Raw genomic sequence first — 25,659 nt, forward strand, 5'->3', positions numbered from 1 at the left:
TGGGGTCAGACACCTCTCCTCCAGCACGGCCACCCCTCAGACACCTGCACAAGGTGCAGGGCACTGGGAACTCGCATCTCCAGCCTGTGCATGCCCCTCTTTGCCCGTCCTGGTGCCCATCCCGTCTCTTTGCCTCTTTGTCTCCCCTGCGTGCCACCACTCCCACCTCTCCCCTCATCACCCCGTCTCCCTTTCGCTGACCCTCCGTGCCGCTCTCCCCCCTCCTCACCCTTTCCCCGGCCCATCACATTCTTCCCCAGCCTATTAATAACTTCTGGGCAATTGCACCGGGTCCCCGCTGGGCCCGGCCCCGCCGCCGCCGCTGCCCGGCGCAGCCACTGAACGCGCCGGCAGCAAGTTCAAAAGTGCAGCGGGGCTTTCACAGCCCCGAGCCCCGTCAGGGGGTGGAGGAGGCCGCTTCCAAAGAAAAGGCGGCGTTGCCAGGGAGCCCCTGGCACAGGAAAAGGGGGTCACCTTCACCTCCGGCAGGACCCGCCGAGATGGACAGGCGCCAGCAGCCCCGCGGGCTGGAGATGCTGAGAGCGGCCGGGGGGGTTGAAGGGCCGGGCCGGGGGCGAGCGGGGCTAATTGGCCACCTCCGGCCACCGAGCCCCGGTGGGATGCTCGGCCCAGTGGCCAAATCCCCCCGTGCAGTATGGAAATAAGGGAGGTGTCCCCGGCGCTGCTGCCGGGAGAACAATGTTGCTGCAGTTGAGTGACTGTAACAGGCCCCGATGACAGCCGGGGCCGCGTTAAAAATGCCTATTCAAGCAGATCAAGACATTGAGAGGCCTCGTGGGGATCTGAAACCCTCGGGGATTTCTGGATGAGGCCAGAAGCTGAATCCCCAGCCCTGGGAACCTGCGGGAAGGAGAAAAAAAAAAGAGAGAAAAGAAAAGAAACCCACAAAGCAGCTTTAAAAGGGCGGCAGTGCCCAAGGCTAGGCCTCTTGCTTCGAGCAGAGCTGCAGCCTGAGAAAGCAAAGCAGCCCCAAAACCAGCCTGTGACGGTGGTCTGGGCATCCCCAGGGCTGCACAGGGTTATCTGAGGCTGGGTTTGCACCTCCAACATGCTCCCGAGCTGCTGGGGATGCTCTGTCCTTCCTGCCGGGGAGCCACGGCTGCAGTCAGTGGGGCAGAGCTGACAAACACCCCTAAAAGCTGTCAGGGGGACGAAGGGATGGCCAGAACAGTGAGTGGGGACCTCCTCAGAGGGTGAGAGGCTGCAGGGCCCCTTCTCCACACCCTGGGGAGTTGTGAGGGCTCCCTGTGGCCCAGACCCTCGGCCATGTGGGTGTGACAGGTGTGACACCAGCTGAGCACAGGACAGGAGCACCTGCAAAGCTCAGGGGGCCAGGCTGGGACTGGCCAAATAGAAAACTCTCCTTAATTTTGCCACATTATGTCCCTGCTTTGGTTCCCGCTCGGCTGCATAAACCACAAAAAAGAAAGAGAGGCAAGAGAAGGGGTGGGAATGAGGAAGAGGATGGAGGCTGCTCCTGTCAGCTGATGCCAGATTAAAGAGGTTGGGAAACAACAGCATCAGTTGAGTCTATTTGGTGCAATTGCAAAACAAATGAAAGAAAAACGTTGATAAGGCACCAGTCCTGCAGCATCAAGGATTAACTTTTACCTGTTCTGCTGCACCAGTTGCCTCCCGCTGTTTCAGATCCCAGGATCTGGCTGGCAGACTGGAAACTTTTCAAGGCAGAGTGATTTATCTGTAAAAGATATTGCACATTCAAGGAGACCTGCATAAATAATGCAAAAGTAATTAATAATAACTCAGTCCCTGCTCTTAACAGTGCCAGGAAAAGAAATTGCTTCACTGGAGTGTCACTTATGCCTTTTGGAAAAGATCTTTATTTGTTAAGTGTCTCAGAGTGAAAGGACAGGGTAGTTCTGAAACAGGGAGTGGATGCCACAAAGTCCTGGGATTTTAGTGCCAGCCTGGCAATCTTCAGGATTGATTTAAAGAACCTTCTGCTGGAGTCAGGTGAAACCAACATTGGTTCAGCTTTGATTTTATATTTAGTTTTAATCTCTCATGTCTGCAGTCAAAAGTTTGAAACCAGGAACACAAAGGGCTGAGAAACCCAGGAAGGAAAGAGATAAGCTTCCAAGAATTATTACTTTTAAAAGTCTTGTCCTTTCAACTCTCAGTGTAACTTTTGAGGTTTGACACAGGATTTCCAACTTGGGGTCTGGCAGTCCTGTCCCACTCACTTCACCACTGCTAGGAAAGATACTCCTTTTTTTTTCCTCACTGTTTTCCCTACATCCTTGCTGTCCACTTTTCTTAGAAGACAAAACTAACCATAAATGCCAGGATTTCATAGATATTGCTGGCTGTTCTGGACAGGTGGAAGCTATCAGGTGCTGACTAGCTGACAGGGAATATTGTCACTATATTGCAGGGAATGCTCTGTTGCTGTTTTTGCAGGGTCTCAAGGTCCCCACCTGTGTCCTTCTGTCTGAGCTGCACCCACAGCCAGGGCTGGGTTTGACCAGGGATCACAGAGATGTGGGGAAGGAGAAGCATAGCCATTACCTGGGAAAATAAACCAGCTGACCAAAAAATGAGGTTTTAATCAAAAGATCAAATAATCTCTTCAGCTGTTTCTATAAACCCCTGTGGTTTGGTTCCACTTGGGAAGACATTCTCACTGCTGCTGGCAGAAGAAAAACAAGCAGCTCCTTTCTGTCTGGCAAAGTGGTTTGAATAACTTCAACTCTCCACTAATGGCTGCTATCAAAATACCTAAAATGGCAGGATTAATTTTTCTGTGCCTTCCCATTACAGCTCAAAACGTGGTTTCAATTAGGGTCGGTCTCCACTTTTTTTTGTTCATTTTCTATGCACATTCAGTTGCTTCTGTCCCTATTCCTGCAGAGGTTCTTCACAGATGTGTTAAAACATAAAACTGGACTGTACTGAAATGTCCCACTTTGCTTCTTTGGCACCAATATTTAACAAAAGTTGAAGATTTACCTGAAATGCTGAAATACTCAACATTAAGTTGTACATGGGGTTATAAATTTCACAATCTGCCATAGATGCTGCATTTATTTAGATAGGCCTTCAACAAGAGACCAGCTGTCTCAGTTCCCTGAAATGTTTAAGCATATGTTTAATTTTAAGAATATGAATAATTCCATTGATATCAATGGCACTTACACTTAAGAATATATTTTGCTGAGCTGGAGCAAGGAATAGTGCCATGTAATGCCAATAAAGTGCAAATTTCAATATCTCACTAAGTGCTTTCTGGGACCAATTTAAAAATTAATCAATGAAGAGCTGTCGTGTGAAAATGCAGGAATTAATATATGTGAGATTTTGCTGTTCACTATCCTAATATTGCCAAGTATTAACATCCACCAGAGCACTGACAAGTGAAATCTGTGAAACAGAGCAAAAATGGCAACAAGTTGCATGTGTTGTTCATCATGAATCATCCTATCAGGCTTCACGATTTGCCCATGTAACATTAAATAGCATTTACCATCCTTACAGGCAGGCAAAGATATAGATTAATTCCAATTAAGATTTGGAATCAGATGATCTGTAAGGTCCCTTCCATGCCAAACTCTCTCAGGGATGCACAGGGTGGGATTGTTGGGGTGTGTGTGCAGGGTCAGGAGTTGGACTCATGATCCTTGTGGGTCTCTTCCAATTTGGGACATTCTGTGATTCTGTGACTCTTAGTGTTTAAAATATCATAGGGAAAAGGGTCAAAAATAATATTATTTTCCTCTTTCTACCTCTTACCCTCCACAAAACATTTTTACGAGGATCAAATAAAAATTTCCAGGCGCAAACACTTCAGCCACTTGGATTTGCCCTCATAATTGTACTGCTCACAAGTTCAACACCCCTGACACTGCCTGTGACCTACAGAGACCTGGGCCGTGCCCCTCTTCCCCTGGGATGGTGTCACCAAATAAATAACTCTATATCCATATGCAAATGATTGCTGTTTTCAAGCTGTTCCCCAGCGACCTCACACCCTGCTCAGACGGTGCAGGAATATGTTTCCCACATATGTCAGATGTTTTGTGACACATTTCACACGGATTTAAAATAGATCTCCTGGCCTATAAAAATGCCCAGGCACCCAAACCAAGCAGCCTGAACCTGCAATGTTTGCAGAGTGCACTTCCAAAACTGTATGAAATGGGTCCAAATGGATTGTGTCCTTCATCCAGCTCAAATATTGATGGTTTATAACTTTATAAGTGCAGTGGATCCACTCATGGGTGGGTCTTACCTGGCTTATTTGATGGCGAAGTAACAAAGGGAAAGAATTTGTTACAGCTTTGCCCCCACAGTGACAGTTCTGAATCCTCCCTGTGTTGGTCAAAACAGTGTTTGTCACATGAGTTTGTCACTTTATATTCCAGCCTGACTCCCTTGAAACTGCACTGGCTGTGCTTTTATGCAACAAAATCCAGCTCCAGGGTGTTTGAGATGTGCCACGCTGCTAAAAAATGGCTTTGCTGCAATCAGGGGCACTCCTGTCTCACAGGTAACGATGGCACTGATAAAGCTGAAGTTTCAGTGGGCTGAATTTCAGCATGGCAGGGCCAGCCAAATGCCCTGAGTCACAGCAGGTTGGCATAGCCCCCACTGCAGCGTGGGGCACTATCTGAGCTGGTATCATACCTGAGCCAGGTAGAGCAGGGGACATTTGCATGCATTTGCATATGTGGCAACCCCTCCTGCAGTTGCTGTGCAGACAGGTGAAAGCTCTTTTTACACCATTCCAGAAAAACAGTTTAGTGGAATCTATTATGGGAGCAGCTGACCCAGAATCCACAAAAAAAAAAAAAAAAAAAAAAAAAAAAAATCAGAAATTCTTAATAATTTCATACAATGCCAGAATCAATCCCAATCGTTCAGATCATTGAGTCCAGCCACTAACCCAGCAACACCACCACTTAAACCATGTCCCCACATCCAAAGTTTTTTGAACACTTCTAGCAATAGTGATTCCATCACTGCCCTGGGCAGCCCATTCCAATGCTTTACAACCCTTTCTGGGAGGAAATTTTCACACTATCCAACCTAAACCTCCTCTGGACCAACTTGAGGCTGGTTTTTGTCCTGTCCCTTGTTCCCTAGGAGCAGAGCCCAACCCCTACATGGCTGCACTCTCCTGTCAGGGAGTTGTGGAGAACCAGGAGGCCCCTCCTGAACCTCCTTTTCTCCAGGCTGAGGCTTGGAATGCCACAGGCTCTGTAAAACAGCTCCAGGAGCTCTGGTTTTGTCTCACAATGTGCTCTGAGTGGAGAGAGCATCACACACCACTGGGCTGGGGATCCACTGCCCTTGGAAAACACCAGGGGCTCTCAAAGCCACCAGGCTGAATGACTGGGGTTGGAAATAGCAGAAACACCAGTCCCAAGAGGAAAAGGCTCCACACAAGATGAGAAGAGCTCAGGATGCTCAGAAGCAGGGCAAGCATGAGTATGCAGCCACTGAACTGCCACCTTAGAGCCCTAGGAAACTCCCAGCACTGGGAGGGCCTTGGGAAAGGTCCTGTCTCAGTGTATTTGTAGAATCATGGAATGGTTTGGGTTGGAAGGGACTTTAAAGCCCATCCAGTGCCACCCCTGCCATGGGCAGGGACACCTTCCACTGTCCCAGGTTGCCCCAAGCCCCACCCAACCTGGATTTGGACACTTCCAGGGATCCAGGGGCAGCCACAGCTGCTCCAGGCAATGTGGGACAGCAATCCCTACTCACTTTTTGGGCTCTTCAACCCAGAACACAATTCAGAACAGGCTCTTTGGTGCTGGTTAGACTTCTCTACTGATCTCCTTCTGTCATGTACTATTTTTCAAGCTATTTTTTCCCCTCATCTGGTATTTTTCAGCAGCCTAAAGGTTACCCTGCCAAGGGTGGCAGTCCCCAGTCACAAGGTGGCCTCTCTCTCAGCATGCACATGGGCACCTTTCAAAGACTTTGGCAGCAGCCAAAAGCAGCCCTGTGCAGAGCAGACACGGATTTCAGCAGTGAATCTCCCTCCCTCCCATTGTCCCACGATTGTGTTTGCTCCATGAGGTGCCTGGGCCCGTCTTCTCCAGCTGTCCTTGTGCCAGCAGTTTCTATTCAGCCTGGGACAAATCCAGCTGGTGAAATTCTCCCCGTGGCAGGTCTGGCCAGCTCTGGCAGCACCAGGCTGTTACATCACTTGGCCAAAGCTGACCTCTGTGTGCAGAGCACGAGGGGAAGGTGGCCTCACCTCAATAGCCAGCAGGCGAGGATTGATGGGTGTCACTTCAGCAGCCCATTATAATGCCAAGCTCACCTTTGGTGTTAATGAGGCCCCTTCATTAACAGCCTGGAGCAGAGGGGTCAGGGGCTGAATAGTGACAGGCTCCTTTCTCCCCCAGCAAGCTGGTGCTGCTCATTCAGAACTGGGTCACGTTGGCGGGGCAGTTCGAGGACGCTTGTGCTGCCCATGTTGCATCTGCAAGGGACGTGATGTGTTTGAGACTATTCATCTGGCTCTTTTCACCAGCACTAAATACCCAGAAAGAATAAAATAAATTCTCATTGTGTTCCCACTTACTAAGAAAATTTTCCCTCTTCCTTCTGGTTCGGGGAGTTATTGTACATTTAAATCTTTCTGCATTCTTCAGTAGCTATAGCATGCTATAATTTAGATTTTCCTCGGGCACAAAAGAACTTAGTTGAGCTAAACTGTATTACAGTGTGGGTTGGGTTTTTTTACAAAGTCCTTCATTAATAAGGAACTAAAGAATTTCCAAGCTGTCTGTAATTTTTCCCAGATGCAGCTAGTAGTTGCTAGGAGTATCTTTTTGGCAATCAGAGTTTTTGGTTATTAACAATCTGGGCTTTTGCTACACTACACCAGTGTTAAATATGTTCTGTGAACACTGCAGTGTGGAGTGTGAACTGCAGAAGGGGAAGGCAGACACCAGGCAAAAGAAAATCATTTTTCAGAAGAATAAACACTGCTGGGGTTCACAGCTGATTGAAACAAGCACAGGATTCCCTGCAGGGATCCCAGTGTTGATTAACAAACCAGGAGCCAGCGTGGCTGCAGCCCTCACTCACCCCTCACTCACAGCTTCTCCCTGTCACCCTGAGGTGACCCTGGGCCAGACACAGACCAGAGCAGCACCCAGGTCCCCCCAGAGAAACCAAATCCTCCCTCAGCTTCAGGTTCAGGACATTTTCAGAGGCTGCACACGAGGATGTGATGCTGTGGTTGGTAAAGCCTTGGTCCATACCAGGAGAAAGATATCTGCCCCTTCTTACTTAGACATCACCAATTCTGGGTTTCAGCTGCAGATTTGCCCATCCTGGGAACACCACAGAGCACTTGGCTCATGGGGTGTGCTTTGCAGAAGTGGGTGAAGGCCACTGTAATAATTTTGTAGCTGTCAGAGAAGGCAGGGAAGTCACTGACATCCAGAACTTGAGGATTTTTCCACTCAAGCACGTTGCACATGAGCACAAAGTGGAAGAGTGAATTTTCTCAGAGAAACCCTGCTCGAATGCGAGGTTTGCATCCTAATCTTTAAATCCTTTAGAGCTATTACAAGATGATAATTTTCTTGCACTGCCTGATTCTTTCCGTGCTGGAATCAGCCTTGCTTGTTCCCTGGCTGGTGTCCAAGCCACTCAGAGCCCAGTCTGACCACAGAAGTCGTGGTCTTCAGTGCAAGAGTGGAAGCAGGGAAGGCTGCAACTAAATTAGTAATGAGAAAATAATAATGAATGATGAAAAACAGTGAAACAAACTTGTTTCTCCAGAGAGAGGAAGGGCAAGCCACAAGCACAGACATATGAAACCATGACAGGGACTTGCAGTCGATGCACATCCCTCGCAGTGAGGGATGCTAAACCTACAGGAAATAAATTTTGCTGGAAAATGAGCAATTCTGGCATCTTGGGCTGCATGAGGATGGCCTGGAGGGGCTGCTGGGGAGGGTGGGGGCTGTGTGTGAGGGGGTCAGTGCTGTGTTCCTGCAGAGAAAGGGAGCCAGGGGAGGGAAGAGGTGCCTCAAGGGGCAGTTTTGTCTGCAGTTGCCTGCTGCTCAGGTCATCCCAAGAGCTGGGGTGGGCTCTGGCAGTCTGGTGGCTGGGGGGACACCTGAGCATGGGCTGCTCTGTCAGGACTTCACCCACTGGAGCACCAGGACTCACCTGATCTCCAGGCCCCAGCTGCTGCCTCCTTCACTCACACTGCCCAGGAACAGCCACGTTCGGCCTGTCAAACATCCGTGGTGTGCACAGGCAGGAGAGAGAAAGAACGTGTTGTCCTTTCCCAGGGCTGGAACCTGGGAAAACACCCCTGAAATCTTTCCCATCCCTGGCCAAGGCAGGGATAAGCACAGTGCAAAGTCTTTTTTCCACTTTATTTTCCATCATCCTCAACTCTCACGGGACAGAACCAGCCCTTGGCATGGTCCCCCACCATGGGCCAAGCCAGATTAAACACACACCTTTCAGTCTGAGACAAGGATCTTTGAGGCAAGACTCTGGAAAGAAAAATAATAATAATAAAAAAAACCAAACAAAAATGAAGGCGAGCTGTCGTGTCTCATTTGCATATTTGAATATTCAAATAAGGGCTGTTTCTTATCCATTGGCACTGGCCCTACTGTAGATGGCAGCAGCACAGCGGATCTCTGCCAGCATCCAGTGCCACAAAGAAAGACGCTAATTGGATTTGCAGACGCTTATTGCAAAGCCCAGAAGTTGCTGGAATAGGTATAAAGAACCAGGAGCTCAGCCCACGGCTGCCTCGGGTGCGAAGGCACTCGGCTGACAGCTCGTTAGCTTGAGATCTCCCTGCAAAATTAGGAGTTTGGAGAAGCCTGGATGGCTGCTGGCTCCGGCGTCCCCAGCACCCAAAACTCCCAAAGAGCCTGGCAAATTTTCTACCCTTGGCTGTGATTTTTTTTTTTTTTTCTTTTTGAGGGGAGCTTGAAAAGAAAATCGGGGTAGGTTTGATCAGTGGTTGTGCTGGAAACGGTTCAGGCTGGGAACTGCTAGCAGAGCAAAGGCTGGTTCTAGGAATTTCTCTCCTTGAGTGTTTTTGCAGTTGAATGTAAAGAGCCACCCCAGCACATTTTAAATTAATCCATTCACGCCACTTCATCAAATATCCTGAGTTGGAAGGGATCCACAGGGATCAGCAAAGTCCAGCTCCAAACTGCTTGTCCCAGCAGAGAGCTCTTGGAGCACCAGGTGGTGCTTACCCCAAATGGGTCACCCCAAATTGTTCAGTAAAAATGTGGCTTAATACCCAATTATTGGCCTGCCAGAGTGCTTGTGGAAGCTGAGGCACCTGGCTCTGGGTTTCCCATCTTGGAAGTATCCAAGTTCTTGCTCAGATCCTGCCCCTGAAAGCTGGAGGAGTGACCCGTGTCCAAACCAGAAGTGGGATGGCAGCTGTGTCCTGCACTGGGAGAGCATAAAAACAACCATTAACACCAGGCTGGGCAAAAATAAAAGCATGGAAAAATTGCCATTGAGGGAAATTAAAACAAAAAGCAAATTCCAACGATGTTTCAGAGGAAGAAACAGGGAATTTTCAAGCAAAAGCTCAGGGTCTGCTGTGTCTGAACAACACGTCTTGCACAGGGTGGAAATTCAGCAGAGCAAGAGCAAACTTGGGAAAGACGAAGACATTGCCAGGAAATGTTCAGCCCTGGGAGCACGTAACCACCAAGGACTGTGATGAGGCTGTGAGTGAATAGCCAAGATGGGGAGGTAGAAAATAAAAAGATTTAGACCCGAGAGTCACGTGCATGGGAATAATGTTCACAATTAAAGATATCAATGAGAACCCCCAGAGAAAGAGGCCCTTTCTCAGTGGAGAAGAAAAGGGACTGTCCAAGGAGATGTCTCTTGGGACTGCATCAGACAGAAACATGGAAAATTAAAACCGGAGCACTTAAAGGAACCCAAATCAGGCTCTTTTTTGTTGTTGTTGTTGTTAACTGAAGCGATTAAGCATTTTGCTTCGCTAATATCCTCTATCAGGTTGATGAGGTAAAGTGGCTCTTTAGAACAATTTGGGAACCATTAATCCTCGCCTGTGGCGATCAGGCAGCGACACACAGAGTTATTGGCTAACACGGGGTTTTTCTGCTGCCTCGCAGAGATCAACAAACTATTTCAAACAAGAAAGTTGCACGGAGAAAAATTCTGAGCGAGTTTGCTCGGAAACAGTCACCAGTTGCACTTGTAAAGATTTTGCCGCGTTCCTTTAGGGCTGGCAGAATTGAGAGCTATAACTTGTCATTTAAAATTCTTAAAAAAAAAAAAAAAAAAAGGATAAAACTCTCCCCGGGAGGGAGAAAGAGGGGGGAGAGGGGGAAGGAAGGCGGGAAGGGGAAGGGAACTGCAGGGGAATGAGGGACAAAGGGGAGAAATGAGGGAAGTGAAGGGGAAATGGGAACTGAGAGGAAATGTGGGAGACTGAGGGGAAGAATGAGGGGAAAATGAGGGGGAAAATGAGAGAAACTGAGGGGGAAATGAGCAAGAGTGAGGGGGAAAAGAGAAATGGAGGGGAAAATGAGGGAGAGTGAGGGGAAAAAGAGAAATGGAAGGGAAAATGGGGGAGAGTGAGGGGGAAAAGGAGAGAAACTGAGGGGAAAATGAGGGAATGTGAGGGGAAAAGAGGAAACTATGAAGTGGACTGAGGAGACTGAGGGTGACAGAGAGGAAAATGGAAACTGAGAGGAAATGTGTGAGACTGAGAGGAGAAATGAGGAAGACTGAGGGGGAAAATCTAGGAGACTGAGGGGGAAAAAATGAGGAAGACCAAAGGAAAAAGGAGATAAACAGGGGGAAATGAGGGAGACTTGGAGGAAAAATGTGTGAGACAAGGGGAAAATGGAAACTTAAGAGGCAATGTGGGAGATTGGGGGGGGGAAGAAAATGAGGGGGAAAATGAGAAAAACTGAGGGGAAAATGAGAGAGAGTGGGGGGGGGGAAGGAAAGAAGCTGAAAGAAAATGAGATTGAGGGAGAAAACGAGAGAAAACATGGAAAACTGCAGGGAAAATAGAAACTGAGGGGGACATGAGGGAGACTGAGGAGAAAAGGAGAGATAATGAGGGGGGAATGAGAGAAACTAAAAGAAAATGAGGGAGACCAAGGGAAAAAAATGAGGGAGAGCAAGGGGAAAAGAGTGAAAGAGGGAAAGGAGAAAAACAGAAAGAAAAAGAAGGGACACCAAGGGAAAATGGAAACTGAGAGAAAATGAGGGAGATTGATGGAAGAAATGAAGACTGAGAGGAAAATGAGAGCTATGGAAAGAAAATGAGAGAGTGTGGGCAACTGAAACGAGAGAGAGCAAAGGAAAAATGAGGAAGAACAAGGGAGAATAAAGGAGTGAGGGGAAACGGGGGAGAACAAGAGCAAATGAGAGAAACTGAGGGGAAACGAGAGATAGGCAGGAGGGAAAGGGGAGCGCTGAGGGAAAATGAAAGACAACGCGGGGGAAAATGAGACGGGGGAACGTGAGGGAGAGACGGAGAGAAAAAAAAGGTGCAGGAAGGAGCGAGGCTGCGGAGAACAAGGCGAGCCCTGCCCGGCCATCCCGGGCTACCCAGCCCGCCGCATCGGGACCTGCGGCTTCCCTCGTTTCCCCTTGTTCCCACCTCATTTGTGTCGGGAATTAACACACCGTCGGGGAAACGTGGACCGAGGGCGGGATGGGAGGAAAAGGGGCGGGATGGCGCGGCCGGGAGCGCACGGCGAGGCCCACACGCCTGGTCCCTGTGTTGGCTGTGCACTAAGAGGAACATCGCGGGGAACAGAAGCGGGGACAGCACCGGGACGGCAGCCGGAGCAGCGCGGCCGCCACATCGCCCCACACGGGGCTGGGGGGGCGGCCGGACCCCGCTCCCGCCCCCCGCCTGACCCACTGCGCTGGCCCCGCCCACGAGCCCGCCCACTCTGCAGCCCGCCCGCCGCTCATTGGTGGATGCGCCTGTCCATCATGGGGAGGAGGGCGGGGCCCCGCCCCGCGGCGTGCGGCGCGCGGGCATTGGCGGCGCGCGGGGGCCGCTGTGGTGCTGAGGCGGTTTCCGGTTCCGCGGGGCGGGCGCGGGGCTGGCGCTGCCTGTGAGTGACACACAATGAGGCGGGCGGCGGGGCCGTGAGGGGCCGCGACCGAGCAGGCGGCGGCCGAGGCGGTGGGGAGGGGGGGTGGGGGGGACGGACAGAGCGGCTTCGCTCGTGGACTGAGCGGGGGAAGAGATTCTCTCCCCCCCCGCCCCGCCGACCGGGCAGCGAAACCGCCGCGGCGGTGGGAGCGAGCGAGCGAGCGGGGCCCGCGGCGCTGCTGTGCCCAGCCATGGACAATCAGGTGAGGGGAGCGGCCGCGCCGCGCTGCCGGAGGGGTGGGGCGGTGCCGCCCCCACCTCAGAGAGGGGGGCACGTACGGGAGGGACCCCCGGAGAAGGGACCCTGAATGGGGGGGGGCGTCCCTGTCCTCGGGAAGGGGGGGCTGGGCGGCATCGCCCCCCTTTGGGGGGCATATCTCCTCCTCACACCCTCTTTGGGGGGCACACCTCCTCCCAACGCCTCATTTTGGGGGGGGTGCATGTCCTCCCCATACCTTTTAAGGGGGAGACCTCCTCCCCATTCTCTTTTGGGGGGGCACACCTCCTCCCCAATCGTTTTTGAGGGGCACATCTCCTCGTCAGTCCCATTTGGGGGGCACACCTTCTCCTATGTGCACCCTGTTGCGGGGGTTCATTTCCTCCCCAATCCCTTTTGGGCGGCACACGTCCTCCTCACACCCCTTTGTGGGGGCACACCTCCTCCCTAGAACCCCCATTTAGGGGGCACGTCTCCTTTTCACACCCTTTTGGGGGATACAGATCCCCTAGATCCAGTTTGGGAGGGGTCACACCTCCTTCCCACCCCCCATTTGGGGAGGGGGCACGCCTTCTCCCTACTTTCCTTTTGGGGGACACGTCTCCTTAATCCCATTTGGGGGGTACACCTTCTCCTTCCCGCACCTTTTGCGAGGGCACACCTCCTTCCCCAGTCCCTTTTGGGGGGGCACACCTCCTCCCCACGCCCCATTTTGGGGACACACCTCCCCCACACCCCCCATTTAAGGGGGGGTACATCATCTCCCCAGTCCCATTTGGGGGGGCACATCACACCCTTCATTTGATGGGTACCCCTCCTTCCCACCCCGCATTTGGGGGTCACACCCCCTCCCTAATCCCATTGAGGGGGGGACACCTCCCCACACCCTTCTGGGGGGGCTTCAGCCCTCTCCCCTCCGCGGGCGGCCGCTGCAGCCTCGCCCGCGGCGGGGGGTGTGAGCAGCATTTCCCGCAAATTCCTGCCTGGGATTATTGCCGGGGAGGGACGTGCCGGCAGGGCGACCCCCCCACCCCGAGCCGCGCCGGGAAGGGTTAATGCCACCGGGAAGGGTTAATGCCACCCGGAGAGTCCCTGCAGGCCCGGGAAGTTTACCTGAGGTGATGGGGATGGGGAGCCTTTTGTGTGCGGGGAGCGGGTAACAGGTACCTCCCGGGCTGAGGTTCGGAACGAGCCCCGCTATCCCGGATAATCACCCGCAGGAGCGGGAATGGGAGCTGCTGATGGCTTTCAGGCAATTAGCACATCAAACAAAAACCAGAGCAGCCTTCAGAATGTTTATTGAGAAGTTGAAAGCAGGCTCCTTTGTATTATTACAAATTGTTTGAATAGGATCCTGATTTCCCTTTGTTGAGAGACACGCTTGGAAAAAAAAGGAAAAAAACCCTCCATTTTCAGCGGAGCAACTTTGGATGCTGGTTGTGTTGGGAGATCTTATTTTCAAATGTGTTTCAACTTCTGGCTTAATTCACAGAGATTGTTAATTGGAGCAGGGTGTGAGGAGTGCAGCAAGTACAACTTTCACTCTCAGTTAAACAGTTCTCTTTTATGTTTAATTTCGGTCTCTTCCACACAGCCCCATCTGGTTCTCAGCTCCAATTTCTCCGCCGTTTCAACTCGGAAAGGCAGATTTTGTAGCCTGACAGTCATTTGCACTTCTCAGGAGAGGGGTAGTAACTGGCAACAGTAGCAGGATTTAAAGGGTAATTACGGAATCGATAACGTGAGGCTGCGGCACAGACTGGCTCAGGGGATGTGAGCACTGTGGGAAGCATCCCAGATAAAGCAGGCCTGCAGGCACACTCCAATGTGAGCTGAGGATTTCGGCAGGCTGGCTCCATAATGCTTTTGCAGCGTTGGAGGGATTGCTGTGCTCGGAGAGAAGCACACCTTGCCTTTCTTCTCAGCCCTTAATGCGACATGAAAGAGCAGCCGGCCCTGGGCCTTGGTTCTTAGCGCAGGAGCGAGGTGGAGCTGCTGTAGATAAGCCCTAAGAACAGGAAAAAATGGCCTGCCAAGAGAACTTGCAGAGGAAGGTATCCCAAAGAAATGCTGTAGCAATAATGGTGAAGGAATTATTGAGATGAGTTTGTCCCCGAGCCTTAGGATTGATGTGTTGCGTGGCTGGAGGTATTTTGCTGTAAAGATTTAAACTGCCTGAAAGAGTGTGTTAAGGCTTATGGTTGAAATTGGAACTGGACTGCAATTTGGGAGGTCAGGCTTTGATGCCTGGCGCTCTGCAGACCTCCTGTGAGAGCTTTTTACAAAGACAAGAAGGCTGAGATGGAGTCACTTGTGCTTTTCCAGCAAGTATTCACCATGTTCTGGAAAAAAAAATCTCAGGTTGGAGATGCAAAGTGGTTTTTGAGTATTAATTGTGATCACAGTCCTTGCTGCAGTTTGTCAGGGGGAAAATAAGGATGATACTTTCCCTAAACATTCGTCTGGAGCTCAGGAAGCTTTCTCTTTCCCTGCTCATTGTCTAACATGCCCTTGGTTTGGCTCCAGGTCAGCATGTAATATAGGTAATGACAAATAATGCTGCCTCTCCCAATGGTAATTGGGACTCGCTAGGAAGAGCAAGACACTTTTTTTCAAGCCTGAAGTGAAGAATGGGGTCGGGACTAAAACCAGCCCCTTTTTCTATGAGCCTCCTGGTGCTGAAGCTGGATTTTGGTAGGTTTAGTTTGGAATCACTGCTGCTGCTCTGGTTTGTGCAACAAATGTGCACAAGTTGGGTACCTTGTGTATTTTTCTCTGTCTACAAATGTGGCTCTAAGATTTCCTTGATTTATCTTGTGTCTGAATCCCATTTGCCTTTTCTCTGTTACATCTGTTTAATTCATTTCCTTTCTCCTGGCTGTGAAGTCTGCAATACTACGTGGATTTTCACCATTAATTTCATTTGGTTTTTAAGGCACTTAATGGGATTTTTGTGCTTTGAGCCTGACGTGGAATACACCTTCTCTGTTACTCAGTGATCAGAGTATGATTCAGGAGTGCAAATCAGAATTAGGTCAGTTTAGCATTGGACATTGTACAGGCAGATATGTTAACTTGGTCTTTGAAAGTGAGATAATAAAATATGTTTAGAATCATACAGGAAACATAATTTCTTCTGGTGAGTGATATATTCTAGAGACTATCATAAACCACCAATTCATGATCTGATTTTTCCTGTTTCAAGATGAGTTTTCTGTCAGTGCTGTGAATTCTGTAAGCTGTGAACATCAAGTTCTGTCTCTGACACTTTCTAGAAATAAAGATTCCTCAATTAGGACTTTGCTGACAATTTAACTGATAAGTGAGGCAGAGAAACCAATCCCTCTTTTAGAGCTGCTTTCTCTGCAATGTTAATATTAGGAAGAAAATAGGTATGAAATGGTGCTGGGAGCTATTTTTGTGGCAGCTTTGCCGTCGATACCAGCGGTTTGCAGTCTGAGGCCGATCCCCACATGGGGGCTGTTGTGTTCCCTGGCGGATGCAGTGCCTCCCAGCTCGGTTTTGTGTTCTCTCTGCTCACGCTCCTGCCTCTGTCCCCACGCAGTGCACGGTGCAGGTGAAGCTGGAGCTGGGGCACCGGGCCCAGCTGCGCAAGAAGCCGACCACGGAAGGGTTCACCCATGACTGGATGGTGTTCGTGCGGGGCCCCGAGCAGTGCGACATCCAGCACTTCGTGGAGCGCGTCGTCTTCCGGCTGCACGAGAGCTTCCCAAAACCCAAGCGAGGTCAGAGGGGCTGGGCATGGTTTATCTCTATGAAAGAGCATTTTGCAAGTCGAGGTTGTGTTGAACTGTCGCTTTTCTGTGAAATATCTCCTTAAAAAGGAGAGAAATGTCCATTGCATGCACTCCAGCTTTAACCTTTCCCCACTGTGTTTGAGGAAGGTCAGCGAGAATGGGACCTTTCTTCTGCTGAAAGGGCAGGAGGTGAGCTGCTTTCTCCTCTTATTTAAGCATTAGTATGTGCAGGTTCTCAAGACACAAGTGACAGCAGAAGATAATTCATGTCACACAATGGGTAAGATGGGTTTGATTTGTTAGAATTCACCAGCAAAAGCTGGAAGCACATGAGAGATGCTCTAAGACTGGGCTCAGATGTGTACTGGGTATGGAGAGTTTTGCAGATCCTTGCAATTTCTAGCCTCAGGTGCCAGTTTAGGTAGCCTTAACCCAGCAGAAATCAATGCTGCCACGGGGTGATGGTGTCTTTGCTGTACATTCCCCCTGCAAGCCCAGTGCAGTTATTGTGGTTGGGTTGGAGTGTTATTTTCTGATTTTGTTTTCCGACTCTGTAGCAAAATGAACCTTATTCTTGGAATGGGGCAGCAGGAACTCATGAGGTTGAGGTGGAGGAGCAGGAATTGCCCTTCTCAGGGGCAATGCAGTTACCTCTGTGTAGGACTGTGTAACTGAAGCTGCAGCATTAGTGCTTTAAGAAATACAAGCTGCCCGTGAGAATTGTTGTAATGTGCATTTTTGGCAATACTGCTTTGGGAGCAGGACACTCAGGATGCCTTAGGACAGCCTGTGACATTGGGTATTTGTGGGAGTCCACAGTGGAAAGGAACTGAGAGGTGCTCAGCATTCACAAGGGTGTGACTCTGGTCTGTGTGTTGAAAAAATCTCCTTCAAACTGATCTGTTAAAACTGATGTATGACAAGCAGGTGCAGGACTGAGCTGAAAGCTGATTTACAGAATAAAAATGCAATCTGTGAGTTACAGTTCTTGTCCTCTAGTGTAATTAATTTATTACAAATAACTGTATTGGGATAGTACATAGAATCCTAGAGTGGTTTGGATTGGAAGGGACCTCAAAGCCCATCCCATTCCACCCCCTGCCATGGCAGGGGCACCTTCCACTGTCCCAGGCTGCTCCAGCCTGGCCTTGGGCACTGCCAGGGATCCAGGGGCAGCCACAGCTGCTCTGGGCACCCTGTGCCAGGGCCTGCCCACGCTCACAGGGAGGAATTCCTTCCCAATATCCCATCCATCCCTGCCCTCTGGCAGTGGAAACCATGGCCTTTGCTCAGTCAGTTGCTGTATCATCTGCCTTTCCAGGGGTATTTTCTCCCAGTCCCTGGGTTTTCCATGCTTCCTTGAGCTTGCTCCTAATGCCAGTGTGCCTTTGACCAGGGCGTGTCTGGGTTGTGCCTCAATACTGTGGCAATGCCTCTCCTATTCCTGAGTTTATTTGAAAGGTTTCTTCAGATGGTGCCCTCTTGGAGCAGATCCTGGTGCTGAAGGTGGGCTCGTGCTGCTGGCAGATTGCTCTTGGAGCCCTTGGAATTTGTCAGAATAGAGTGGCAGAGGAACAAAGGCTGCTTGGCAGATAGGCTTAAGATTCCTGCTGCCATATTGGCACTGCTCTTTGGTTTGGGATTTTTCCCTCTAAATGACAGGGTTCTTATATGAAATTCAAGTTAAAGCAAGTCTAGAGGTTTTTGTTATTTTTAGTGATGCCTTTTTTTCTCAGTTGCATTTAGAGTGCTGCTTTCCAGCACCTTAATGATGGTAGAAGTGCTTAGAGCTGGGAGGGGATAATACAGCTACATTAAAGGAAAATAATTTGTGTGCTTTTAGGTTTGATGTACTGTTTCCTAATCATATTAATTACTTGAAATTCTTAAGAGAAACTCAAAAGATTTGCACTGAATTCCTCTAATTACCTAATTGACTTTATTTACATATATTGTAGTGCATAAATTATATGCAAGTGCATCCGGTTCCTGAGAGGGAGAATATCTGTGTGGGTCTCATGTTTCTCCTGGCAGCTGCTGTGTGCTGCTACTTCATGGCCAAAGAAATGATCCTGGAATCCTTCAAACTGGATATTCTGGAATGGATAACAGGAAGGATTCAGGAGCATGAGCCCACACCAGATAGCGGGACAGGGGGAACTGAGGCAGGGACATGCAGATTAATTTCTGAGAAGCAATTAACTTTTCTAATTGCTGTTTCTGCACTAAGCAGCTCTGACCTTAACAGCAAACTGGTTCACCTTCCTGCTCGTGTTTCCTTGTGTGTGCAATAAATAGCAGTGCTCACCTGCCCTTCAGGTTTGTTCACCTGTGGGGGAAGCAGCAGCCTGGAGCGTGGCCGTTACCCAACTGTGAGCACTGAGGAGTGCAGGGGAGTGTTTCAAGGAAAAAATAATCACCTGCTTGTGTGTGGTAGTGTTTTGATTCAGAAATATGGGCATCAAAGTAAAGTTTACCTTTCTGTGCTGTTCCACCTTTTGGGTCTTGGCCTTTCCTTGCCAGGCACTTGGAACTGGCAGTTTGCATTGCTGTGGGCCTGCCCAGAAATGTAATTGTATCTCGGTGCACAGGAGGGGAAGGATCTCACTGAGACTCGGGCCTGCAGTGTTTTATGTTTCCGTTCCATGGGAGGAGCCAAGAACAGATTTCATGTTCTTAACTAAGCCTGTGGCCACCATCTTATTCTGTGTGGGTTTTTCCACAAAGGTCAGTGTTTTAACTGTGCCCTGAGTCGTCAGAGGCCCAGTTCTCCTCTTGCAGCTCCTTTTTGGCTCAGATAAAGTTGTACTGAATTCCAAGCTCACGTTTATTTCTTCTCTTTCAGTGTGCAAGGAGCCCCCCTACAAGGTGGAGGAGTCTGGCTACGCTGGCTTCATTATGCCCATTGAAGTGCACTTCAAAAACAAGGTAGAATCTGATTTCTGGTCTTCTAATTGTTTTGAGCTGTGCCAGAGCCTGAAACTGCCTGACAGAAAGAGTCTAAATTATGTGACTGTTTTATGTGTGTGTTTTTTATTACTCTAATAAATAGAATTTAACTGGGAGTTGGAAGCTCCTGCCAGACTTCAAAAGAAAGCTTTTGGCAGAAATGGACTTGGATAGAAAGGTGATACCAGGACAGTGGATGGTCCTGGAGATTCTGAGCAGAGATTGTACCACTTGTAGCTTCTTTAGCATGGAGGATATTAAAGCAATTTAAAATATTTTATGTACATATGGAAGAAAATAAACATAAAACACTGATGCCATAAATATTTGTAAACACTGTGTTGATTCTCAATATATTAAAAAATCCGCTTTTGAATTTGCAAACTTATTAAACTGTATAGATATGAAATCTGCAGAGGCCCAAGACAAACATTTGCATGTGTAGCACAAGTATTTAGAGCTGTCTTAAAGATATCCTTGTTCTTACTCAGTGCTCTTCCAGAAAGAAAACACTAAATATTTTAAGTCTTAAGATGCATTGCCAGCAAGTATATGAAAGTTAAAATTTGGATTTATTGCTTGCTTTAAGTCTACCACAGAGGTCACATGCTGTAGGTTATGAAAACAGGGAATTGGGCACTTGTGTTCATATTACCTCAGTTTCAGTTAAATTGTTTTGTTAAACATGAATAATGGATGTTTCTGGGTTTGATTACTGCTTAAATAATAAAATAAAACCTAATGTTTTTCTTATGATCCCTAAGAGGGATCTGAGGTAAACTAAACCCAAGATGTTGAGCCACATCCCTGTAATCTGTGCTCTCCCACCCCCTCAGTTCTCTGAGCACCAGCCCTTACCCCAGGTGTGTTGACAGCAGACCACATGTAACAGCCTCATTCTATTTAGCTTCCCATCTTCCTTTCCCTCTCCCTGCCACAAACATCTGTCTGCTCTTCCCTTCTGTTCCCACTCCAGCCCAGGATGCTCTCCTGGCAGTGTCACTCTGTGAATAATCAGCATTTTGGGCTGGGTTCTTGGCCTGCCACATTGCTCTGACCCCACCTTATGGGTTGGAGGAATGAGCCAGATGATGGGACTGAGCCACAGAAAACTGAGTGCCTTCCTAAACCTGGGAATGTTTTGCCCAAAAGTTGTTTTTTGGGTGGGTAGGGTAAGCCAAAAGGCTGGGAAGAAGAATGGCAGGCAGGGGCTGGGGGATGACTGTTGTTGATAAAAGCAGCTTTTTTGGCAAACACTAGAAACTATGACTTGAGTGCAACAAAAACACCTCAAAAGCTTGAAAGTAGTTCTACTTCTGGTGGCTTTTCTGAGGTTTTAGATGGGAATCAGAAAATTCTCCATCTGCACTAAATATTGGCTTAAGTCAGGTTCAATATCCTTTACACTCCTGACCAAAAAATGTGAATTTCTCCAGGCTGATTCCTTAAAAGTGGAACCTCTAATGCCTGGGAGGGATGAACTGTGTTTTAGTTCTACCCTTTCCTTTTATTTTCCCTTCCTTTCTTCACCCAGCCATTCCCCACTCTTCCCTTTTCCCTGCAGCTCTCCAACGGTTTCTGTCACAAATCCTCAGAGCTCCCTCATTTCTGTGTCTTTTCATAGGTGCTCCTGTTTGTTGTGACTGCCATCTACATTCCTGTGTTTTCTTTTCCCTCTGTCCCTCATATTCCTGTGTTCCTCATGGAATATGGAGCTGGCAGCTTTTCTGACTAGAACTTGCTTTCACACCCACTGGGGTCATCACTCCTCATTGTTTCTTCACACACGTGACTGCAGAGTTGTTCCCCAGCACTGAGCAGAGAGGTGGCTTTTATAAATAAGGGAAATAGGTGGGCTCTGTTCTCCCTGGAAACAATGGAAGGAGCTGTTAATTTAGGAGAAGGCTCTTTGTTTCTGACATTTTGGTCTTCAGAATCATGACAAATAAATAGGAGAACAGGTTGAGTTGCAGACTTGTTTTCAAATCTACAGATCTTCAAACACTCGTTTTTGCCCTGTTTTTTAGCTGCATGTTTTCTGGAGAAGTTCTTTTCCATTTTTAAGCTGATTAACAAATTGCTAATTAAGGAGTTTCAGGCAGCACCTCTCATTATTTAATTGGGCCAAGGGGTGATTGAGGAAAAAGGTGGAAAAGGTTCTGTCTTCCAGCACATCATTGGAACAAAGATGTGTTTTCAGATTCAGCCATGAATTAACATAGGATTGCAGGGAGCTCAGAAGCAGCTGCTGAGGGGATGAGCAGGGACAGGAGCCCAGGAAGGGCTGGAGCTGTGCCAGGGCTTGGCATGGAGCTCAGGGAAAGGTTCTTCCCCCCGAGGCTGCTGGCACTGCCCAGGCTCCCCAGGGAATGGTCCCGGCCCCGAGGCTGCCAGAGCTCCAGGAGCTCTCAGGGATGCTCAGGGTGGGGTTGTTGGGGTGCCTGTGCAGGGACAGGGGCTGCACTGATGGTCCCTGAGGGTCCTTTCCAGCTCAGGATATTCAGTTGGGCTCCTCTGTTCACCACTGCCCAGTGATGATGCCATCTGGGAATTTTAAGAACTCTGATAATTTTCAGTAAGTCGAGTTGAAGGAAATCTGAGAGGTAAATATTTCTACAAAGACAGGAATGCCAGTACTGGGATATTTAAAAAAAAATAAAAGAGTAAAAGTTAAAAAGATAGGGAAAGAGGAGGAGGAGGAATGGCAAAGGTTTAGAATACAGTCTGTGTTCTCCTGAATTCAAGAAGATGGTGTTAAAACACCAAATAAAATCTTCATTACTTCAAGACCTTGTTCTCACTCTGATCTGTGTGAACCTGTTGACACTGCTGGGGATCAGCTGGTGTGAGTGCAGCAGATATTGTGAATTGATTACAGCATTTGGGACTCATCCTTGGGTAATTCTCTTCAAGTAGATGATATGGATTGGTTCTGGGATTGGGGTGAAAAGGCTCTTTGGAGGTGACTGGGCAGGGGAACTGGGTGGGTTTTGAGGCCATATGTTCTTCACAATCTGACACGTTTTTGTTGATGTGTGTCCTCAGCTGAAACCAGACTTGCAGAGGCTTTGGGATTTGTTTATCGATGCATGTTTAGCTTTGTGAAGGTGAGAAGAGAAAGGGTTTAAAGAGAGAGTGAGCCAGTCTGTGGGGATTGATCTTTGCTGGGGTTGGCTGAAATAGGGTTTTTTTCCACATTTTAAGTCTCCTTTCTTAGCCATTTCCTTTCCCTGTTCTGATTTGTTACTGGGATGACAAATCCTGGCTGTCAGAGCCCGTGTGCTCTTTGCTTTGGCTGAAGAAATACCAACCTGTGCTCTGGAAAAGAACAGCTTTAGTAAGAACTGTTTTAATGAACTTCATCAGGGATTTTTTTAAGCAGCTTGGCATTAAATTGCCCATTGACTCTTTGTGTTGGAGGACTCCCTTTTTGTTATCATTGTGTGTGTTTGGAGCAGCAGACTCCGTGCTCTTGGTGCCTTTTTGTCAGGTGGGGAGGTGTCAGCAGAGTGTGAAAAAGGTGTAAGAGCCTGTTCTTATCCTCTGTGAACATTGCTGGCCTGTGTTTGTCCTTCTGCTATAATCCAGCTCCTCCATGAGTAGTGCTTTCTCAGCGCTGGTATTTGAATTGCAGAATATAAATTGTGAATATTGCAGTGAGCCTGGGCAGTTGGGGGCTCTGAGCAGCCACAGCACTTGTGGTCTCCTTTAACACTGGCAGAGCCTTTGCTGCTGTAACTGATCCTGAAAAACAAATGGCAGGGGCTCAGCAGGTTGATTGATAAAGCTTTTGGAAGTCGAGCTGGCTAATGACAGCAGATCATTTGGACTGGAAATGTTAGTGTGCTATTTTTGTTTTGAAATCCTTTGTGTTCCTGTAATGAGGGCTGCTGTGAGTGGCTTCTGGTGCTCAAATCGATACAAACCCGGTACAACAAATGCGTTGCTGTTTTTCTCCTGCTCTTCCCCTTCCCTCTCCCCCTCAATTTCAGCAGTCTGGAGGCTTTTTTTCATTGTTGTCTCCAAATAAATCTCTTCTAGTGGTACACGTTGTAATCTGGAGGCTGTAATACAGGTCTGGCTTTGGTATTCATTCTCTGTGACATTTTTTGCATCCTAATCAAATTAGATCAATCCTCCCCACAAAGCTAAAGGTCTAGTAGATTTTCATGTTATTCTGATACAGGGCAGATGATATTAATGCAACATGGATAAGATGTTGTATTAAAGTCTCTTTAAAGATGCTACCTCCTAATTTTAGTGCTGGAGATAAAAGCCTTCCAGGATTTACATAATGGATACATGGAACTTGGGCTTTTCCTATTAGTGAGGAGGAGATAAGCAAAGAAAGCAGAAAAATTAGTTTGATTTTTCCAGTGAGGTTCAAAAGAAAAATGTGCATATTTTACCCCTTCTGCAACCTTTGTAGAGGTGATGTAGAAAACAAATAGAGAAATATTGGAAAAGGGGAGAATTATTTGTGTATCAAAGTAGGAACTCAGTGGAGACGTTGTAGGTGGGCTGCACATATGGCAGGAGAGGTGAAACAGGATCAGCTACAAGTGGTGTCAGGACTGTGCCATCAGGCCTGGGAAATACTCCTGGGGAAGGCTGGGGCAAGTGTTGGCCGGGGAGGTACTCCTAAGGAAGGCTGAAGAGCTTGTGTTTGCATGAGACATTTGATTTTACTGAAATTGCCATTTTGGGCAGGATGTGTTTGAGGAGAGGAGGAGTAGCTTCAGCCTGTTGGAGTTTACTCATGTTGCTGAAAGTAGGGGAAGGAGGAGTGAAACTTGTCCTTTTGTCTGCCCTTTGAGGGAAATGTTTTAGGTCTGTCCTGTACCATCTTCCTTCCCAAACCTGCAGCTGCTGTTGTCCAGGGAATCTTTGCTTTTACCTTTTTCTGTCAGAAATGACAATGGATTATCAATCTACCCACTCTTTTATCTGAGCAGGGCCACACTTGGGCCGTGTGTGTTTGAGTAGCCATGTGTGGCACATCCATAGGCACCTCCAGATGCTGAAAATACATATATATATATATATTTTTTTATATATATATATTTATCTTTGCAGTGTGTGGCAAGGCTGTGTTTGCAAAGACAGCAGCTTTATCAGCCATGCCAGCTTCATATCATGTATTTGTAAGAGTTAATAGATTATTAAAGTGCTTGTCTTGCAGTAGTGGGTAGATAAAGAGATGTATTTACACTAATCTATATTATTTATACTTAAATAATTATTGTATTCATTATATATATATATATGTGTATATAAAATAAAAATATATTAGGGAAATCTGATTTTCAAGCAAAGTAATAAACGTCTGATGGAGGGAAGTCCTAAATGCTTAATCCTGGAGAATCTCCCCAAAGATAAGGGTGATTAATGGATTCCTGAGCGGAACATAAGGCTGATTATTTCAAAATCTGAATATTGGGCTATTCCCTTTCCAATGCCCTGTCTGGAAGCTGCTCCAGGACCAGTCAGACGGGTTGGACCAGCCTGGGAAGGGGTTTCATTTCTCCAGACGTTCTGGATAAATGCCTCTGTCAGGCTGGATCTATAGCAAAAGGGAAGTGGTGTTAGATGTTATAGTTATTGAATAACCATGAGCCTGCTTCCTTGGTGTGCTAGATTTTTGTAGATAATTTTGTTTTATGGCTTTCTAAAAGTGATTTATGAGCTTTATGCACATGCTACCAGTGAAATTCTTTTGATATGTGTTAAGTGGCAAAGGGCACACCCTGCCTTAAAAACAAGACAAGGAAATTTTAACAAAAGACTTTAAAAAATTCTTTCTCTTACAAAAAGTGCCAGAAGAACTTTAACCCATTATTGCAGAGCTCAAAGGAAAAATAAAGCAGCTTCGGAGCTCGTAACAGCGCAGTGGCAGGCGGTGCAGACAGGAAGCAGTAAAAATAAAACCTAATGTACCCAGCTCAGGAGATTGGAGGTGGAATAGGGGGATTCACTGGATGAAGAGAAGTTTACAGCAGCTGCAAATAAAAGCCCTGGCTTTGTGCTGCTCACTTGTAGTTTACTTCTCTGGCATCCTGGGATTTAAGGGGCAGATGCAAAGTGAGGTTCTGAGGTGCCTTGCTGAGACATCCCTGTACCAGCTTAACCATTTCATGGCCAAATGAGCCACTGAATTTGAATCTGAACAATTCACATCTACCAGTTAGAAATGGATGTGAACCACCTTTTTAAAAGCTTTTCTTGGATGTAGGGTCCTTTAGAAAAGCTTATGGTCTTGGGAGCAGCAAAGTCTCTTCCCTTGTCAGTTTTTCTGATTGACATCAAGGAATATCAGAAGGTGGAATTCTCTAAGAACAAAGCTTGGCTTGTGTGTGTAGCTGCTGCTGAAGCAGGAGTACATGAAGGGTGTGTAGGATTGTCTGAACCAAAGTTTGTAGGGTGAGAAAGAAGCTACTGTGAGTTGCAACAGGATGTGTGGATCCCAACATGTTATTGAGAAAGGCTTTGAAGTGTGGCACTGTGGACTCAGCCTGGCTTTTCATTTAAAGTTAGAGGATGGGTAGGTCTGGGTCAATTGAGAGAGATTTTCCTTGGGT

The 25,659-nt window shown here is 47.9% G+C and overlaps 1 protein-coding gene and 1 long non-coding RNA gene across 3 annotated transcripts in view; one reads left to right on the plus strand and one right to left on the minus strand.

The window, feature by feature from the left end:
* Positions 1 to 11,873, minus strand: part of LOC128819479 (uncharacterized) — a 33,424-nt gene extending 21,551 nt beyond the window's left edge. For both annotated transcript variants that reach the window (XR_008440715.1, XR_008440714.1), the window contains exons 1-3: positions 11,651 to 11,873; positions 6,314 to 6,475; positions 1,633 to 1,720 (exon numbers count right to left, since the gene is read on the minus strand). This is a non-coding gene — a long non-coding RNA (uncharacterized LOC128819479). The remainder of the gene's footprint in view (positions 1 to 1,632; positions 1,721 to 6,313; positions 6,476 to 11,650) is intronic.
* Positions 11,874 to 12,167: 294 nt separating this feature from the next.
* MLLT1 (MLLT1 super elongation complex subunit) overlaps positions 12,168 to 25,659 on the plus strand; it is a 31,755-nt gene continuing 18,263 nt past the window's right edge. Inside the window, exons 1-3 of the mRNA XM_053999592.1 lie at positions 12,168 to 12,360; positions 15,940 to 16,120; positions 18,978 to 19,060. Of these exons, the coding sequence (XP_053855567.1) occupies positions 12,349 to 12,360; positions 15,940 to 16,120; positions 18,978 to 19,060 (276 nt within the window). The 5' untranslated portion in view covers positions 12,168 to 12,348. The remainder of the gene's footprint in view (positions 12,361 to 15,939; positions 16,121 to 18,977; positions 19,061 to 25,659) is intronic.

The sequence above is a fragment of the Vidua macroura genome, chromosome 26, assembly GCF_024509145.1.
Source record: "Vidua macroura isolate BioBank_ID:100142 chromosome 26, ASM2450914v1, whole genome shotgun sequence".
Taxonomy (NCBI): Eukaryota; Metazoa; Chordata; class Aves; order Passeriformes; family Viduidae; genus Vidua; species Vidua macroura.